The 20,454-nt window shown below is 50.1% G+C and overlaps 1 protein-coding gene across 2 annotated transcripts in view; it reads right to left on the bottom strand.

Annotated features, from left to right (window-relative positions):
* SNX4 (sorting nexin 4) overlaps window positions 1–20,454 on the bottom strand; it is a 480,207-nt gene that overhangs the window by 173,482 nt on the left and 286,271 nt on the right. For both annotated transcript variants that reach the window (XM_078682437.1, XM_078682436.1), the window contains 2 exons: window positions 16,937–17,002; window positions 4,062–4,151 (listed from right to left, as the gene is read on the bottom strand). In XM_078682437.1, coding sequence (XP_078538563.1) covers window positions 4,062–4,151; window positions 16,937–17,002 — 156 coding nt within the window. The remainder of the gene's footprint in view (window positions 1–4,061; window positions 4,152–16,936; window positions 17,003–20,454) is intronic.

Below are 20,454 nucleotides of genomic sequence, written 5' to 3'. Positions count from 1 at the left end.
GTTTGGATACTCCCAGTCTGGTGAACCTGTTAGGTAGGGAAAAGGGTAATCTGGGTCTTTCCCTCCCCCATGCTATACTGATCATCATCAGCATCCTGAGGAGGTGTATGTAGTGGAGAATGAGGAGGAGAATTTTGAGGTGAAATATTCAAAGGAAGAGCAGGAGAAGGAGATACAGGAGAAGAAGGGTGCACAGGAGATGTGGCGGAGTCCTTCTTCTTGACAGGCACTGGAGGTGTAGGTGCTGTATCCGACTTCCTCTTCCTGTGTGGTGTGGTGGAAACATGCCCTCTTTCTGGATCTATGTATATCCTTTTTTGCAAAGGATCAGGTCTAAAAAGCTCTTCTTCTTGAGTGACTACTTTCGGTGCCGATTTTTTCGGCTCCGGGCCTGGTTTCTGCTTGTCTTTAGCCTTAGGAGTTGTTGTATAGTCCTTTGGCGTACTTTTCGGCACCAAAGGTATTGTTTTCGGAGTGGAGGCCTGGTTCGTGGGCTTAGAGGCATCGGAAGCAGGCTTGTGGGTTTTAGCACCGAAGAATTTGGGGTGGAAGCAGGCTTCATTGGTGCGGTCTTGTCTTTAGGAGTCGACGGTTTCTGAATGTTCTTCGGAACCGGGACTTCTTCGGTTTCGGTGCCGAGGAAGCTGGTAGTATCGGCACGTGCGGTTTTCTCGGTATGGAGCTACCAGAAGGCTTTAATATTTTCTTCAGAGCCGGGCTCGATGGCGGGCCTTTCGAAGCAATTGCTCGGTCTCGACTGGGCCCCGAAGGCAGAGTTTTGACCTTAGCCTTTGTTTTAGTGGTTGGGGTTGGGGTAGGGGCAGTCGTACTCGCGAGAAGACCGCCAACAAGCAGCTGGCCGCCTTCCTCAAGACGAACGGATCCCTAGACCTCTCCCAGCCTGGCTTCCGGGCCAACCACAGTACCGAAACCGCCCTGATCGCAGCCACCGATGACATCCGAGCCCTGCTCGACAACGGAGAAACAGCAGCCCTCATCCTCCTAGACCTCTCCGCGGCCTTCGACACTGTCTGCCACCGTACACTAGTGCAGCGACTCAGCAACGTCGGAATCCAGGAGAAGGCACTAGAGTGGATCATCTCCTTCCTTGCCGGAAGGACACAGAGAGTCCGCCTCCCCCCGTTCAGATCTGAAGCCACCGAAGTCATCTGCGGCGTTCCTCAAGGCTCCTCGCTCAGTCCAACCCTCTTCAACGTCTACATGAGCCCCCTCGCAGACATCGCACGCCAGCACAACCTCAACATCATCTCCTACGCCGACGACACCCAGCTGATTCTCTCCCTCACCAACGACCCCGCCACCGCCAGAGCCAACCTTCACGAAGGGATGAAAGAGGTATCCGAATGGATGAAGAACAGCCGTCTGAAACTGAACTCGGACAAGACGGAAGTCCTCATCCTGGGATCCTCACCCTCCGCCTGGGACGACTCCTGGTGGCCCCCCGCCCTAGGCAGCGCACCCAAACCATCAGACCACGCACGCAACCTGGGCTTCATCCTGGACTCCTCCCTCTCCATGACCAGACAAGTCAACGCCGTCTCCTCGTCGTGCTTCAACATCCTGCGCATGCTACGTAAGATCTTCCGGTGGATCCCCACCGAGACCAGGAAGACGGTCACCCAGGCCCTCGTCACCAGCCGTCTGGACTACGGCAACTCCCTCTACGCCGGAACCACCGCCAAACTCCAGAAGAGACTCCAGCGGATCCAGAACGCCTCAGCACGTCTCATCCTGGACATCCCCCGTCGCAACCACATCTCCGGACACCTGAGAGACCTGCACTGGCTCCCGGTCAACAAGAGAATCACCTTCCGACTCCTCACCCACGCACACAAAGCCCTACACAACCAAGGCCCAGGATACCTCAACAGCTGCCTCAACTTCTACGCTCCCAAACGCCAGCTTCGATCGACCGGCCACGCCCTCGCCGCCGTCCCCCGCATCCGAAGAGCCACCACAGGGGGGCGGTCCTTCTCCTACCTCGCCGCCAAGACATTGAACTCCCTCCCGACCCACCTACGCCTGACCCAGGACCACCTCGCCTTCAGGAAGCAACTCAAGACCTGGCTGTTCGAGCAGTAGCGGACCCTCCTCCCCCAGCGCCTTGAGACCCTCTGGGTGAGTAGTGCGCTATATAAATGCTTTGATTGATTGATTGATTGATTGAGTTGACCTGATGGTAAGGAGTCATCGGAGTTGTCTGCCTCAGATACGATCTAGAGCTCATCGGAATCTTCCTCAGGGACACATGGTTCTTCACTGAAGATATCCACCGGTTCCGGAGCTGATCTCTGCATGTCGCGTCGACGGGCCCTCTGATCTCGAATGGTCTTCTTGGATCGAAAGGACGCACAAGCTGTGCAGCTCGACTCGTCGTGTTCAGGTGATAAACACAGGTTACACACCTTGTGATGGTCGCTGCGTCGAAACTTTGCTCCACACACGGGGTATTTTTTGAATGGTGTCCTTTCCATGAGTTGTAGGCCTCACCACGTGGGTAGGCCCAACGGCCTACGTCAATGACCAGAATCGAAGTGATGAGATCGAGTCTATGAATATTGAAGTTAAAGTTTGTTTTTAGAAGTTTTTGCGTGTCGAAGTCTTCTAAAAGTAGATTTTCGAACCGGAGCGGAAAAGTTGCATCCGAACCCAGTGGCGGAAAAAAACAATCTAAGGATGAAGCTGATGCCCATGAGCACTATCGTCCAAGGGAGGAGTCACCTATCTCGTGACTACAAAGACTTCTTCCAAGACGACAACAACATGCAATCATCTGAGCCCAACACCAGGTGGCGATCTAATGCACAGTGTAGAATCTGCAGCTCATATGCCTCGAACATTAGCTTTAGGAAATATATAACTCTGAGCTGACTCCTTGCTAAACGTAGAATAGCCTGCAGATGGGGTCGCTGCAGGGCTCCTAATTTCAAGGAATGGATGAAAGCTCTGACCCACTGTCAAGACCAACTTAACATATATACAGAACTTCTATCCCCCAGCTGCCGCCCTAGAAATATAGGGGAACCCTTACATAATTATCTGCTTAACCAGTCACAGAATGAGGAGATATCACTCCACCCGGCATCCTTGGTCTAAACAGCTTCTTGCACCAAGGAGCTCGCCCCCTGCACCCATAGATGGGATAATGGATCTAGCCCTCTCCTGCTATACTGGGAGAGGGCCAAACTACCCGCCCCGCCCCACGTTCACTCTTACATAACAACTTTGCCTTCCTAAGAGGTATTGCCCTACACACAAGAATATCCCCTTAAAAAAATGACACTTTGATACTGATAACTACTTACCCAAAACCTCTGATATTGAGGTTCTAACAAGTACTGGTGTGGAATGAGATATGGCGAATTTAATTAAGCTGTATTGCTATTGATACGGTTGTGTGCTATGTTTATTATCATTTTGTAATTCTGAATGGTTTTAAGTCAGCTGTACTAACTGAAAATCCAATAAAGAAAGTTTAAAATAAAAATAAAAGAATGACTGAATACTGGCAAAGTATAAACGCAAAGTTGGTAGAGACCTATTCAAATAGGCTCTCAGCTGTAACTGCCGTGAAACGTGCTTCTACTAAGTATAAATTCATGGAGGAGGAGGTGAATGGGTAGGAGGATTAGCCAGTTGTCATGTTTTCACTTTCAATATGTTTTTCACAGTCAATTTTGATTTCTCCACTTGTAAGTGTGGAACGTGTTATGTAGTTAAGTGGAAATAAATCCTCTCAATTGCATGCTGGTATTGAGAACAAAAGTTGAAGAAAAAAAATCAAGGTGTTGCAGACTTTCTGAAGCACATGCATACTCTACTTTAACACCTATTCTCATAGAAAAGATAAGATACACAAAAATGCACATCAGGAAATATTTAAATACCATACTAAAAAGACTGTTTGCCAACAAAGAACAGTACCACCATATACTTGGTTCAAAGAATACAAACTAAAAAATACCTCAATTCCCCTAGAACTGGTTCAAAGGTTTAAAGTATTTACGTATACACAAAGAAATGTAAATTGCCTTGCTTACCGAAGAGCTTCGGCATAGAACAGATACTCTTTCAACTGATCTGCATAATGCTCTTCTTCTTCTAAGATATCATCAATAGACGCAGCATATCTGTAACACACAGAAAAATTCCGGACATGAAAATTCTTTTTACAAGTCGACATGTTTTAGATTTTTTTTAAGCTTAAATATCACAGCTGTATACAAACTAAAAATATGACTTCCATGGAATAAGTGCATTAAGTACAGCATATACAGCAGCCAGGGCAAATCCATCATGCTGTAACTTACAACAGTACTTAAGTCTAATCGGAACACCAATTTAACACCAACAAAGCTTTCCGATGATTAATGTTGCCTACCCGTGCCATTGGGTGGAATATTTCAAGTTATTTATTTGGAAAGCTGCAGCTGCCTTTTCACACTGCTTTGGAACCATCAACGATGGCTGATTTGTTAGATCTGTGAATCACTCACTGGTTGTCTATTCAAATGTGCATATTACTTATTAGTAAATCAACTAAGAATCAAAATACTACCAACTGATAGTTCATCAAACTGAACTCAATCAAGAAGTGAGTGTCTCCGAAGCAAGCTTAACCTGATCAAAGAGCGCCAAACAAGAAGGGCAGCAAGGGCTCTGACAAAGTTGCAGCTGGCTACAGAATTTTAGTCAACACGTTCACCCTGGGTAACACAGTAGGCATGGGGGCGTGGCCGAGCAAGCAATGGCTACAGACGTGCCTGGGTAGAGCTCCGAGGGAGGCTCCCCTACCGCAGGCCATTTCTCCGCCTAATTACCCCGATTCGGTCTGAAATTGGCAGCGAGTGTTCCAGATTCACCCTCACAGCAGCCGGTGAAGTTTGAGGCCGATTGCTGGTGCTGGGCTGCCCGAGCAGAGGACGACGACTTGATGCCCTGCCTCTGGACACTTCCGGCCGGCCTTGGAATCTACTCGAGGTCGGGGATGTGCTGTGCTGTGCGGGCCCTGTGACGGCGTGCGACGGAGGAAAGATCCTGGTGCTCGGGGCTTGCCGACGGCTGTGCCCGCACCGGGAAAGGCACTGCCACTGACGCTGAGGCTGGGACGGAGTGAGTACCGGCCGCTTCGCTGAGGGAGGCGGCATTGGAGACGCGCTGACACAGATCCTTCTCCCGACCCCCGTCCGCCAGTTTCTGGGACTGGGACCGCACTGTGGCGGGTAGTCTCCTTCATGATACCTCCTGTGCTTGTCGGCGGCGGCGAGTGACGGGACCTGCACCGATTCTCCTCCACGGGACTCGGCGGCCTGCACTGGGCTGCCCCGCCGGGGACGAGGACTGAGTGCCCCGCCTGCGGGCGCTTCCTGCTGCCGTTAGCGCTCGCCCCAGGTCGGGGTCGCGGGCGATCTGCTGGGCCCCCAGGCGAAGCGCTGAGGAAGTGAGGCCCTCAGTGCCCACTACTGCCGTGATCCGACCACCTGATGAACGTCTACTGGGGCTTTTACTATGTCCCCCATCTGAGACCCAGCCACGTGGCGCCCGGAGCACTGTGTTGCGGCCAGGAATGTGGAGCACCTGTCAGCACTGGTCCCCTCGTGGTGTGCCGGGGGTGGGGGTGGGGGGGGGGGGGGGAGTCCGCCTTGAGCCAGGGGCACTGGAGACAGAGGACAGGCATGCATGGTGTGGACGACAGGTGTGGAAGGATTGTACTCGGAACTGTGGGCCCCTAGCCTGCTCCATTGCTGGTGTGAGGTCATAGGCCGCTGAGGAGGTCCCGGCGCGACGGACTGCATTGTCGTCCCTCCCCTCCCCCCCACCCCCCGGGAGTGTTGGAGTGTGGGCATCGATGCGAGTGAAGAGGCGGTGGTGACCGCCACCGCATGCGGAGGGGCACTTGCTGGCGGCGCTGGGAATGAGCATGAGCGTGTGCGCCTGGAGCTGTGGACCGCCATTGTTGTGATGTGACTCCTGTGTCGCTTGACGAGGTGACCTTTCTCTTTATGGTCTCTGTGCCCTGTTGGCCGCTGGTTGTGTCTGGGAAAGGCGCGCCCTGATCTGTTCCGAGGCCCTGCTGGACTGAGACCGGCCTTGCTGGGAGAACACCTACGGTGTGCCCTGTGAGGGGAGACGAACTACAGCCCTCTGCAACTACGCTGTGTTGCCCAGGACCCGGGCGGCTCCCTACTGGCCCACTTGGGCAACCCATCGAGCTGCACTACCACCTGGACGCTACTGTGCCGCCCATGTCAGGAGGGGCCAAGACGAGGGCAGGAGCCAGTGGTGCGCAAATGAAGGGGAAGATGACGAAACAGGCTGAGCTAGACCTCACGGCCTCCAAGCTAGACACGATGCTGGCGGTAATGGAACGACTGGAGGAGTCGATGCAGCTGACCCGCACCTCCCTGGGGACAAAAATCGACAGTGTGGCAGTAGATCTGACGCACCTGCGAGCCGACCACAAAAAACTCTCCGAGCGGACGTCCACCCTGGAAACCACTGTAACGGATCTGACACCCAAGATCACACAGATGGACAAGCATGTCCAAGATCTCCTGAATATAATGGAATTTCTGGAGGATCGCGCGGAGGACGCGGAAGGGCGGGCGGGGAGAAACAACATCCGCATAGTGGGACTGCCGGAGCGATGGGAACCTAGAGAGGCGGTGGAGCATATGGAACGTTGTCTCACGGGCCTACTACCGGAGGGTACCCTCTCACAACATTTTGTGGTGGCACGTGCCCACCGCGTGCCGTCCCGACCCCCCCTGCGTGCTCCAATCTGAGGCCCATGCTCATCCGTGTCTTGAACTATCGGGGCCGAGATGCCATATTGCGCGAACCTCGGAAATTAGCTTACATCAGAGTGGACAATACGAAAGTCATGTTCTTCCCGGACTACACTGTACAAGTACAACGGCAACGCCACTCTTATCTACCGGTGAAGCAACGACTCCGCCGCCTGGCTCTCAGGTACTCTCTGCTCTTTCCGGCCCGCCTGCGGGTGGTGGCGCAAGATAAGACGCACTTCTTTGACATCCCTGAAGCAGTGGAGGCCTGGCTTGATTCGGGCATAGACAAAGACCCTGGGCAACCGCCACCGAGGAGGCCCGGTGCCCGGGGGGCCCGTCGGCACCGTCGCAAAGGTCCCTCGCCGATAGCTTCGACGCGAGAGGAGGCAGCGGTGGGGCCCACGCCTGAACTCATGCATAGTGAGCAGAGGGAGGCGCTTCGCATGGTGGCAGAGATCAGCGCCTCACTGACGGAGGACCCTGGCCCGGGAAATAGCCTTGAGACCCTCCCGAGAGATGATGAATACCTATACGGACTGCCAGATTCCCAGGTTCCAGTGGACCCCCCAGATGTCACGCCGCAGACGGCTGATGACATCCAGTGACCAAGCCATGGAGCAAACTACATACCTGTTCGTTGCTGGAGACACCAACGGCTGCTGCGCACCTACACCCATGAGCAACTGACCGTGGATGAGGATGCTGCCCTGATCCTAAGGTGGTGCATGGCCCTGCGGCCTATGGTGAAATGGCACGTACCCAGCGACTGCGGCGTGGCGGGGGGGGGGCCCTCCGTTTGTGCACCGCAGGGCTGAGACGAAGGGGTGGACGAGTCCCCCAGAGGTGAGTGACTGCCTGAGCCCTGCTCTGTGTTATTGCTGGGCATCTCGACCTCTGGACTGGAGGGGATAGACACACCATGAACTGGGAACACTCGTGGTCATTCGGCTGAATGACGTTAGCTGCCTGTGGTTGGGAGCAGCGCCCTTACCTTGATGGCATGTGACTGTTATAAAGTTCGAACTATAGTCCCAGTGACCCCCCTGAACTCACGGTTTCTTAGAGCTCATTGGAGCGTTTGGACGACATCATGTTCGGCTGTCGACCTTTTGGCATTATGGTTAACTTTCCTTTGTATTTACGACTGGTGTTTTTTTTTTCCTTCTACATTACATCTGATGCGTGTGCGAGAGACAATGTGAGTGTGCGTGTGCCTGGTGGGGGCTTCGGTGGGTGTCTGCTCTATTGTGTGGCCGGGTTGAGTGGCGGGGGCGAACGTTTGGAGGGGTACGTAGTGACACAAGTGTGCGATGACTATGGTTAAATTCTGTACCTGGAACGTGCGTGGTATGCATACACCCTCCCGCCGTTACCAAGTCTATTCTTATCTTAGGCGGCACCAGGTGCAGGTGGAGTTACTACAGGAGACCCACCTGACTGCTCCTGAAGCACTTACCCTGCGACGCAGGTGGAGGGGACAGTTATATGCCACGGGTTTTTCAGCTTTTGCGCGGGGAGCTTTAATTTGGATACGCCCTGGAGTCCCCTTTGCGCTCACTCACAGCAGGATAGACTCTGAGGGCAGATACGTGATTCTTCAGGGTAAGCTAGATGGACAACAGGTAGTGATAGCCTCGGTCTATGATCCTAACACTGAGCAGGGGAAATTCCTTACACGTATGTCGTTAGAGTTAGCGCCATGGCCAGGTATGCCGCTACTACTAGGCGGCGATTACAACTGTGCGCTAGATGTAGTGATGGACCGATCCCTCCCCCCCTTAGCCAGTGCCCCGGCGAGTGGAGCTTCGAAGGCGCTCAGGGACTGGGCGACACAGTGGGACCTGCATGATATATGGCGCACTCGTATTCCTAACGCGAGGGTCTACTCCTTTTATTCAGGCGCCCATGCACTACATGTGAGGCTGGACAGGTTTATGCTGTCAAGCGACTTACTACCCCATGTCACGGACACTGGTTACATGAGTCGCACCCATTCCGACCACAACCCACACACCTTGGACTTTGCCTGGGAACGCCCGCACCCACATGGAGGCTCCAGCCGGACGTCTTGTTGGACGCCGCGTACAGGGAGGCCCTCTCGACGTGTATATTGCAATATTTTGAGAACAACACTGACACGGCATCCACCCCACGCGTTGAGTGGGACGCGTTTAAGGTGGTCATACGTGGTCACTGCTTAGGCACACAGGCGGGAATGGGACGCCAGGTGGAAAGAGAATTGAGGCAAGTGAAGTCCACTTTACTGGCTAGTGAACAGGAGGCGGCTGAGGGGGACGACGCGCGATTGGTGACGACTCGTGAGCAGCATGTGCAGCTTATGGATAGATTGAAGAACCTGAATTATGCTGCACACTCGGCCCGTACACATCATCTTGAGGACAAGCCGGGGAAACTCCTCTCCTGGCTCATACGGCGGGATGCCCAAACGGCGCCTGTGATGTCTCTCCGAAATGCACAAGGCACTATTGTTTAAACACAAACCGCTAATCATGAGGCCTTCATTCACCATTATGAGAACCTCTACTGCTCCCGTCTGCGAGTCACTGCCGATGATATCTCGGAATACCTGTCGGAATTGCCACTGCCAGCGGTTACTAATGCGCAACGGGAAGTGTTGGGTGCGCCGCTAACGGCGGAAGAGGTTCGAACGGTCATATTCTCCCTCTCCAATGGCAAGACCCCAGGCCCCGACGGGCTACCGGCGGAATTCTATAAGGCCTACTCTACCATCCTTATACCTGAACTCTTACGGATGTACGGAGCGGCGTTCGAGGACGCTGCACTCCCACCCACTCTGAATGAGGCAAACGTGATATCCCTCTTGAAGCCCGGCAGAGACGGACTCAACATGGGTTCGTACAGGCCACTTGCTCTCCTCAACACGGATTATAACATTCTAGCGTCCACACTTGCCCAGAGGCTGGCACCATTGGTCCCTCGCTTAGTACTTGCTGACCAAAACGGCTTTGTGCCAACCCGCAGCATGTCATATATCATCAGACGCCTCTTTCGGGTGCAAAGCCTGGCGACGGCCCGATGGCCTCACTCGGGGTGTGTGATTCTCGATCTCGAGAAAGCGTTCGATTCTGTGAAGTGGCCCTACTTGCTGCAGGTGCTGGAGAAGTTTAGCCTGGGTGATACATATCTCCAGATGGTGGAGCTTCTTTATAGCGACCCGGTGGGTTTCTCTGGGACCCGATCCGAGTCCGCAGGGGCATTAGACGAGGATGCCCCCTTTCCCCTCTAATCTTCGCGCTTGTGATGGAGCCCTTGGCGGCGCAATTACGTATCTCCAGCGAGGAATGGGGGATCCCCCTGGCTGACGGGACACACTCAGTGTCGCTATATGCGGACGATCTATTGATCTACATCCGAGACCTGACCTGCTTCCCACGCGCGCTCACTGACATATTCAGCAAATTCGGTGACGTGTCGGGACTCCGTGTTAATTGGGCGAAATCCGGAGTGTATTCCTTTGCCGCAGATACCCCCGAGTGCGACATTGTAGTAATGGGAGAACGACTGCTCTGGTACCCGACAGTGTTCCGCTATCTGGGGGTACAAGTATACCGCGAATCTGCTGACCTGCTGGAGGTTAACCTCACGAGAGTGATCTCGTCACTTACAGCTCAGGTGAACTTTTGGAATTCTCTCCCATTGAATGTCCCAAGCCGAATTACACTCACAAAAATGATTGTTCTACCTTGCTTGTTGTATTATTATGCGAACCTTCCGGTATATGTCCCGGCACAAATTTTCCGGGAATTAGAATCCCTTACCAGACGCTTGATCTGGAATGCAGGACGACCCAGAGTCGCGCTGAAGACACTATACGCTGCGACGGAATCTGGGGGAATGGCGGTCCCTAATCAGGAGCTTTATTATTTGGCGGCGCAGCTGCAATGGGTCGCTTACTGGCTGAGTGGAAAGAACTTGTCCGATACTACCTCGGACGTTACAGTCATGCTGGCAGCGCAGATACACGCAATGTTTCACCCCTTGGCTAGGGTCCGCTGTCCTGTTCAAATACACCTCGCGGTGGCAAGGAAATGCTTCGTGAGGAGCCTTAAACTCACGAACTCGATCAAACCCTACGCCCCAAATCTGCCCCTATTGGGGACACCCGGGGAGGGAGGTGCGCTCACGGACACTGCGCTGAGTAGTTGGTCGGCTGTTGACCTGGAAGGCCTGGGTGACTTATATGCGGAGGGCAACTTGCTTGCTTTTGCTACACTAGCGACTAACACGGGATTGCCTGCTGGGCAATTCCTGACACATGCGGCGCTTGTTCGCACACTGACGCGCTCCTGGGGTGACCTGACGGAGGAACTACCACCACACCTGCTGATCCAGTATTTGCATGTGATGGGCAATGGCTCACACATAGTGCAGTGGCTTGCCCAGGCGTTACACATACATACGCAATTCTCGCCACAGCGCCTCCGGGACAAATGGACAGTGGTCAGGGGCCGGGACTGGACCGACAGGGAATGGGCGCAGGTATTGGCGTGGGCAACCAACATTCCGCGCAACTCCCGTTTTAAAATAATACAGTACTACATAGTGCACCGCACGTACTTATCTCCAGATAAACTTAACCGCTACTTTGGCCTAGACACTTCGGCGTGCCCCAGGTGTGGGCTTGTAGATGCGCACCTGCTGCACGTACTCTGGGAGTGCCCTCCTCTACATGGTTACTGGACCTCAGTGACTACCACACTGACTGCAGCGACGGGGGGTAGCCTGCCACATACATGGGAAGCTTGTCTGTTGGGGCTTTTTAAGCGAACGAAACAGACGAAAGTCCAGGCGCGGTTCTGGAATCTGGGGCTGATAACAGCGAAGCGCCTAATCACCAAGCGACGGAAAAATAGTGCATCCCCCCCAAGCGATTCACTGGCGCACCTCCTTTGATAACTGGGCGAGAACGGAGAGTGTGGCGCTACACAGGGAGGAGACAGCGGGCCTACGCATGTACTCCATAGCGCAGGAATGGGATAACGCCTTGGCGACTTACCATCAGTGTGTGCCTTCAGCAAGACATTGTATAGATCCCTGACACATACTGAGTGCCTTGTGGATTGCTTTCCCCCCTTCTCCCCCCCATCCATGTCTCACCCCTTTCCTCCCCCCCCCTGCCGCCCCTGTTACGTATCTGACCGGCCGGGCCGAGCGACCCCCTCTACTGACACGGCGCCACGTGTGGCCACCCCCCTACCTGCCCCTTGGCCAGCACACGTCGCAGACACACACACCGCATATCACCATCCAGTCTTTTAATTTTCTGTATTGTTTAGGTTGTTACTGTTTATGTTCTTGTTTTAATGGACAGGGCTGAATGTGCATTGCATTGTTGCCATGCTTGATTAGACTCGAACTGGGGATGCACCATGGGGGGTGCCCCGCATTGGGCATCTTACTGATAAACTGCTGAGACATGGTTGGTCACGCCTGTGTCTTGTCACAGCTGTTTTTCTGTGTTATTTGTACCATGACTGTAGCTCCTAATCCTGTGCGGATGCCCGGAGTGGTTTGCTTCTCAGATTGCTCCTTATTGTCGAGTCCATTTCCATAAGTGTTAACCTATAGAGCAATGTGACGTATATCCTGCATTACTGCATAGTCGCCCCAGCAGTGGATACGCTTATGATGTACGACTAACTACAGATAACAATGTTCCACTTGACAGGGTATGGACATGTAGCCACCCGATGTACTGCTTGATATCCAGCGCCTCTGTTACTAGTTGTTTATTACAGCATCAAAAATTGTAAAAGACTAGACCTATGACTTACAGGACTTGCTACCTAGTTGTTTCCGCGAACGTTGCCACGTGTTGTGCCGCCGGACCCCAGGGTTGTCGGCTACAAGGCGGTGTCTTCTTACGTAAAACATTGCAGAACAACCACTAATGTTGCGGCCGGCCCCAGAGGTTGTAGGCCTTGTGCTGTGTTTTTACATGAGTGTGCAATAAAGGTCTTTAAAAAAAAAAAACACAGAAGGCATGGGTAATTTTAATATTTCAGCTGCCTTTCTTAAAACAGCGTGAAAGGAAGATACTTCTGGGAGGCTGGTCCCGAAAGACAACCCAAGTCTGTTCCAGGTTACATTTCTAGGCCGCCCATATATTGTGGGGCAAGATACTCCGCCTTATCAGAGGCAGGGGGAAGCAACAAATCTGCTGCATCTCTGCTGTCATCAGTATCATGGGATATTGTCTCCAGCATCTGTACGGGGTAGGAGTAAGGACCAAAGATGTCCTCTATCATCTGCCAATAATGTTGGTGAGACTGGGCATCCTGCTCGTGGTCTAGTCTACATCTGGTCTCTTCCACTATCCTCTGGGGCGCCTTCTTAGACTTCATCTGAATGGTCTTTGACTTTGAGGGAGTTGGCTGCACAGGCTATGCCAGGTTTGGGGGGGGCTGTTGGTATTGGGGCCGTAGAAGGAACCAGCGGCGAGGGTCTCAGTGCCAGGTGGCTCTGATTTGCGCCAGAGTGTTCCTACAGGAACAGCAGGGGATAAATGGTGTCGGAGAAGGACCCATCTTCGGGAACCCAAATGGAGCCCTGAATGGTCCTGTGGGGCCCTGATGTGTGCAAGAGAGGACTGTTGCGTAATGGAACATCTCCATCATGGCTTGAAGGAAGAAGGCTCATAGCTTCAGTATCAGGAATTCTGGTTCAGCTGGAGATGGCGCTACATATGGAAGGGGTGGTGGGGCTCAAAGAGGGGAAGCTTTGCAGGTTGCCGACATCCAGGCAATTCATTGGCATGCTTCTTTTTCTTGTGCCTTCTTCCTTTTGCTCTTCAAGGACCTTGATAGGCAGGACAGTGACCTTAATGGAGTCCTTGACTGGGATCATGAGGGGTGCTGGGGTCGTCGAGGGTGCAGGCCATAAGAGTTTGGCAATGCACTCTTTTATGGCTTTGCGTTGCATAAGGCTGCACGTCACAATACCTGGAATCGTATTTTGACCCCAGACACCATCAGTAGACCTTGTGTGGATCTGAACTGGCCATTACAATTGCGAAAAGATGGAAACCCGAACATCCTACGGGGTAACATCCCTACATAGAGCACTTTCTTTTAACAAGGTGAGAAAAAAATCTCAAAAAGCACTGAGGAGCAGCTCTGGTTTCGCACTAAAGTGTGTGGAAAAAAGGAACTAAAATCAGTGCACCGTGCTGGGCGCTATATGGCTCCAGTGATGTCACGACCGTCTCACTTCTGGCAATGAAATTGAGCCAGAGCACCCTACTAGCGTGTGAGAGCTGTAGAAAGGTTCTTGCTTCCAGTCTGGCGTCGGGAGATATTCAACCGGTGATAAATTTGTATGTAGAAGTATCCATCAGAACCCCATTTACTATAGTAAGTAGTACCTTGCTTTGTGAGTGGTGATGACATAGAAACTTGGTTTATTTCTTTTGAGTTGTCATTACTTATGCATGAGGTAGTGGAGAAACAATGGTGGACAATATTATTGGTGAGATTACATATTCAGGAGAGAGACACCGATGTTAGCCTAGATGAGACACAACAAGCAATGCTCACACATGAATGCAATTTTGTTGAAGATGTTTTGGCCCGGAATCCGAGAGGTATTTTAAGAGACTGAGATACACATATTTTGTTCCAAAACTGTCTTGGTCTGTCAAATGTCATACTGATGAATATATCCTACATATTGCTGAAAGATGCTCTGGAAATGATCTGGGCGAGTCTACCAGTAAGACAGCAGACGCCAAGGTTTGTGCATCCGCATGGACAGAGCCCACGTCAATCTTCTATATTTGCTGTGCTAGGTTCATTCCATTGTTAAGGTGGTTTGTTGATGATTGCCTCAAATTTTCTGGGAGGCGTGACAATGCAAAGATTGCCATTTACCAATAAACATGAGAGTATCTTATGACTAGGTACATAGCATTATATGCTATTATTGCTATACAGGCTGAAGAGAAAACCTTCACCAGCAAGTCAAGAAACTTGGTTCCCGGTCGAGAGGTACAGAAGCCTGTACCACCAGACTTTACAGAGTAGGGTGTAAAGAAATAACGGTAGGATTCCCCACTGTTTTCTACTGCCAACAGAGCTGAGATAAAATGAGGTCTCTACCAGCTCAGGTAGAGTTCATTAAAACGTCATTGATGGGAAGAAAGCAATTGGGGTCCAGCTTCTTTACCAATGTCACTGTGAAGAGATTTCGCCGTGGATGCTTAAAGTTTAAATCTAATTCTCACGGCGTGGATGCCTTTTTGATTAATGAAGGATAGCATGAATGCTGTTTGAGGCGTTATTCTCCAAGACCGTGAATTTCCCGCCTGGAGGGGCAAGAGGCTGCTCATGTTTGGGGGTTCCAAAACGAGTCCTGTATCTTAAAATCCAGGTGCAAGTAGGTTCTCTGCCTCACTCACAAAGGGTGTGAAAAAAATAAATATATTAACATCAGTGCACCATGCCAGGCGCCATATGGCTCTAGTGACGTCACCATGGTGTCGCGTCTGGCACTGAAATGGAACCAGTGCGCCTTACCGGCATGGGAAAGCTGCCGAAAAGTTTTCGCTTCCAGTCTGGTGCCTGGAGATATTCAACTGGTGAAAATTCTGTGTGTAGAAGTATCCATCAGAACTCCAATTACAGCCGTACTCCCCTTTCTTGTAATTAGCTAAGAAAAGAAGTTAGAAGCTTAGGATTTCGGAATTATCCCCAAAGAGGCTTTGTGTCTTTGGATTTCAATATCAGTAGTTCTTATTTAAAAAATAAAATAAAAAGATTGTCAAATGTATGCTCATTTCACTCTTGAAGATCATACGTGTAGACTGATGGTGTAGGTGAAAGGTTAAGACAAAATCTAAGGCTCCCACACTGGTGGGGCACCAAGCCTGCCATCGCATTTTCAAATTACAAAGCAGATGACTAATCTGATATCTTAAATGAGGAGTCGGTGGCAGCACCACCACCACTGGGCTCAGATGAACCACAGCGAAGGAGGTGATTGAATCTGAAGCCTACGCAGAGGTGAATCACACCAGCTAAGAGGGCACCCAACAGTGTCGCAACCTTTGGCTAATTGGAAATGACCAGCATGGTCTGCAAAAAAGCTTAAACTTGTTAGCCAGAAACTCGGAGTGGGGAGGGCTGGGGCAAACCTTCACAGGCTGCCATTGCTATAGCTAAGACAACAGTCATGGGTAAATCAAAGTTTTCTCTGGACATTCTCCTATGCCTTTCCCTATACTCATGGTCGGATGAGGAGGGCCCCTTTTCAAGAAGAATTATTCCTCTAAATGGAACAACTTTGGGAGAAGTGCCTTGATTTGGACTAAGACCCGTCTTTGTGAACTGCAATCTCAAAACCTTACCATCACTCTTTCTGCATTCAGGGCGAATAAGTGAACATAGCTCACATATGTCTGCCTCAACGTACCTATGCAGGAACCACACACAAAGCACAAAGATCTGTCAAGCACCGATGATTTGGGGGAAGAGATGGAGTGACATGACCCTAAAGAACTGTTATTGAAAATCTCGAATTGAGAAAAAAAGCACAGTGAAACTTGCTGCATCCAGTTCTCGCACCTTTGGGACATGTAAAATGCACCCAACGTCATGTAAAAGGGAACTGACTACTGCTGCAGCACTTTCACGCATCTGCTGCGTCACTTCCTATTGCTATACGTTTAGGGAAGGGAGCGCTGGTACAACATATGCAGGGCAATACATGAAAATATGCATGATGCTCAGAACAGGTGTGTCTGTGAGTGAGAGATAACGTACGAGATGGAGAGTGTGTGTCATGCAGGACATTAGATGTGTATTCAACCATCTTCTGCTGAACAGAAAACTTGGAAAACTGTCAACGACTATCAATTTAAAATAATGCACGTCTTGAAAACCCCATAGGCGTTCCTCCTTTCACTTATTAGTTTCATCTTTTCTGAAACCACACATTGTCATGAAAATCACAGCAAAAGCTGTACATTTACATTTTATTACACCGTGATTCGGATCGAGTGTGCTGCATAGTAACATTAACCAGCTCCGTTTTCCTCGCCTTCCAGACATGAGGATCCCATCAAAGCATGGGGAGTTCGTACTTACACGTCCATGTGATGGCCGGCGCTCTGCAGCCCGTCCCCCATCTCTTTCTCTATGGCACTCCATTCGCTGAAAGAAAAAGACACGAAAGCAAATGAGAAATTATTTAATGTTACGTTGCAGGGGGCATTACATTTGAAATGACCTCCGACTGAAGTGTTACCCTCCACTAAGCTCCCCTACTTCCTTTCGACTGCAACCCAAATGATTTTTTGTGCAATACTGTTAATATTAAATCTCACTAAAGCATTGTATCTCCTGACCCGCCCCCTAAAACAATATGTGTATTATTATGGGATAACACATCACAGTATTAACTGTTTTGTCTGAATGCTTATACTTAAAGAGGTGGCATACAATACAATGGTATGCCCCAGCAAAGCGGTTCCTGAAACTTCTCGGAAGCATCCTAGTAACACAATAAATTATTACAAATAAAAATAAAATACAGAAATGATTTCCAACTATAGTTTTTATGTAATTCCAGTGGACCTTTTTTTTTGGCGACTGCGATTTTTCGTGCAATTTTTCTCCAGAGCTAGACTGGTGCGCTTAGAAAGGTCTTGTGAGACCTGTAAAACCGACGTGAGCTGTGGCTTCAAGATATTTTAATATTGAACTAGTCTCCTGTTAGAATCTCGTGAGACATTTGTGAAAATGTCGACCATCGTTGGGGGGAAAACCTTGAAATTCGCCAACCTTTCACTAATGAGTACACCCTGCGCTCTTTTTTTTAGAATCGTACTTGGAAATTAGAAACATTACTTTTTGGAAGGATAACAATTTATGCGCCCTTGTTAGAATTCACAAGCCATTCCGTCTGATTGTTCTTGTCATCCCCTTAGCCTTAACCTGCTCGTCTGCTACATTATTTTTCAGGCAACACCTCACGCTACATTCGTAGGCTGAGTCCGCAGATCTGCTTAGCCGGAGAGCCTGGTCTCGAGGGTCTTCCTGAAGGTGCTCAGGGAGGGGGCGCGTCTGATGTCCGCCGGGAGCTTGTTCCAGGTGTTGGCCGCAATGTGAGAGAAGGATCTTCCGCCAGCCCTGGCTCTGTGGATGCGCAGGGTTTCGGCTAGTGCGAGGTTGGAGGATCGGAGGTTTCTTCTGGGTACGTGAAAGTTGATTCTGTCGTGGAGTTATTTGGGTCCAGAGTTGTGTAGGCGTGGGTGAGGATTTTGAAGGTGACTCTTTTCTCCACGGGGAGCTAGTGGAGCCTTCGTAGATATAGGCGGATGTGTTTGTGCCGGAAATGTCCAGGACGAGTCTGGCGACGGTGTTCTGTATAGTCTGGAGTTTGCAGAGTAGGGATTTGTTTATGCCGGCGTAGCGTGCCTTTCCATAGTTCAGTCTGCTGGTGATGAGTGCGTGGGTCACTGTCTTCTATGACTCGGGGGTATCCATTTGAAGGTCTTGTGGAGGATGCGGAGGGTGTTTAAGCAGCTGGAGGTGACAGCATTGACCTGTCGGTTCATGGTGAGGGCTGAGTCGAGTACGATACCAAGGTTTCTGGCGTGGTCCGAGGGGGTCATGGGCTTCCGAGTGCGGTCGGCCACCAGGTGTTGTCCCATGGTGAAGGGTTGGTTCCGAGGACGAGGACTTCTGTCTTCCCGGCGTTGAGTTTTAGGCAGCTGTTGGTCATCTAGACTGCGAAGTCCTGCATTCCTTTCTGGAAGTTGAGTTTGGCAGTGGTAGGGTCTTTGGTGAGGGAGAAGATGTGCTGGATCAAAAGAAATACGTAATAATAGTGCTAAGTAATCCATTCTCAGCATCCCTGTGCAGTCAAAGCAAACACTAAACTCCTTTTAACATTCCCATTGCGAAGAGTCCATGTGGGATTCACAACGAGTAGACTATGTTTGGTTTATGCTCATCAGAGAGGACTATTAGTATTAGGAGAACGTCCACACTCATGATCCGCATGTTGATGACTGCACTAAACTTTCCCCTTCTGCTTGGCTCTCGTGCATAAGTGGGTCACCATCTAGGTAGAACACTTTCTACTGCTACTAAGCTGAGGTGCTCAAAATACACACGCCAACCCTTGGAGAATGCTCCTTCCTGCTAAAGACTACCACACTGTGTAACAGTAACCTCATCGTGCCATCACAATTCAAAGGACAACTGCAGAAATGCAAAATTCCTAGGTATTTTATTTGCAGTTTTCTACAGCGCAAACTAGATCCAAAAGGGTGACAGCGCTTCCCACAACGACCCATTTGCATGAATCTGAGCACAAAACCCACAGAGTTTTATACAGACCTATCACATTTAGTTACAATTCAGATTGAAGAAAGCAAGATTTAGTTTGCAGGTTGCAGTAAATGTTTGCTAGTAATTATTTAAGGTAGTTTGTAGGAAAGTAGCGGACCATAACTCTCTTTCATGGATAATTGTTTTAGGCACTGGGAAAACGAGAACCACACCAAAGATGTCCCCTTGAGTCTCGCACGCCACTGTACTACGCAAGAACTGGAGTAGTCTAGTCTCAAGTTAGTCTAGAGTAAAAGATGGACACCACTTGTGTGGGGCTGCAGTGAATCTATGGCTCTCCTGGAGTCAGTTTCCAGGTCCAGTGCTGTCCAGATCGAGGCTCTAATCTTGCACTTTAGGTGGACTTTCAACTAAATCAATAGCCCCGTTAGTGAGTCTTGTATTCTCACCTGAAGGTTGCATTTCTGGTGAAGGACGCGATCTACCTAAAACTCAATCACAGCTCTGTATTTCTTAAGGGAACATTTTTTAAAATATTAACATGGGGTCTACTTTACCAATTTCAATTGGTACTGCACTAGCAGTGCACGCATGTAAGTGGATGCATGTACTTCCTTTAATTTCAACTGACATTTTAATATGTAATGAAAACCAAATATGCAGGAATGAATTAGGCACCATTATTCTATTCTTTGGGGCCGAGACTAAGTCGCTGTATTTAGCTTTTCTGCATCTTAAGAAATGTTAAGATTTTCCAATGCACACATTTACACAATTTAACGTTAATTCACCCATTGCGCAACTTTTTTCCTTGCCATTAAAAAGCCATCCTTGCGTCGTTAAAATATAATTATTTATGGTGGATAACTTTTTCCTATTTTAATTCTTCCACTAAAACAAAACCATTTCGACAAAAAGTCAATTTTTAATGGTCAGTGTTTTATCCCGTTTCAGAACATTCGCGAAGGTAAACCAATTTTAACAAAGGGAGATTAAATGACCTGGCTATGATGGCCCAACGTGGTTAAGTATGGATGCTGCGATTCAAATTGTATTGAACCATTCGATTACCAGCTGCATTGCAGACTAAAAATTATTTTCTAAAGCCTTTTTTTGTGCGTCATGTAATAGCTTCGTAAGCACTTAATGTGGCTTGCCGTGCCAATAAAGAAAGTTCATTATCGCTGTAGTCTAAATGAGCGAGTTGAAAGACGTCTAGTTACAAAATTAAGCCCGAGATGGCACAAAAAAACCTAATACTAATGGTAGTCTGGGGGTGCTTTGTGTAACGGAAACCTCTAGCACAC

The sequence above is a fragment of the Lissotriton helveticus genome, chromosome 3_1 (genome assembly GCF_964261635.1).
Source record: "Lissotriton helveticus chromosome 3_1, aLisHel1.1, whole genome shotgun sequence".
In the NCBI taxonomy this organism is placed as follows: domain Eukaryota; kingdom Metazoa; phylum Chordata; class Amphibia; order Caudata; family Salamandridae; genus Lissotriton; species Lissotriton helveticus.
This window is presented reverse-complemented; position numbering and strand designations above follow the sequence as displayed.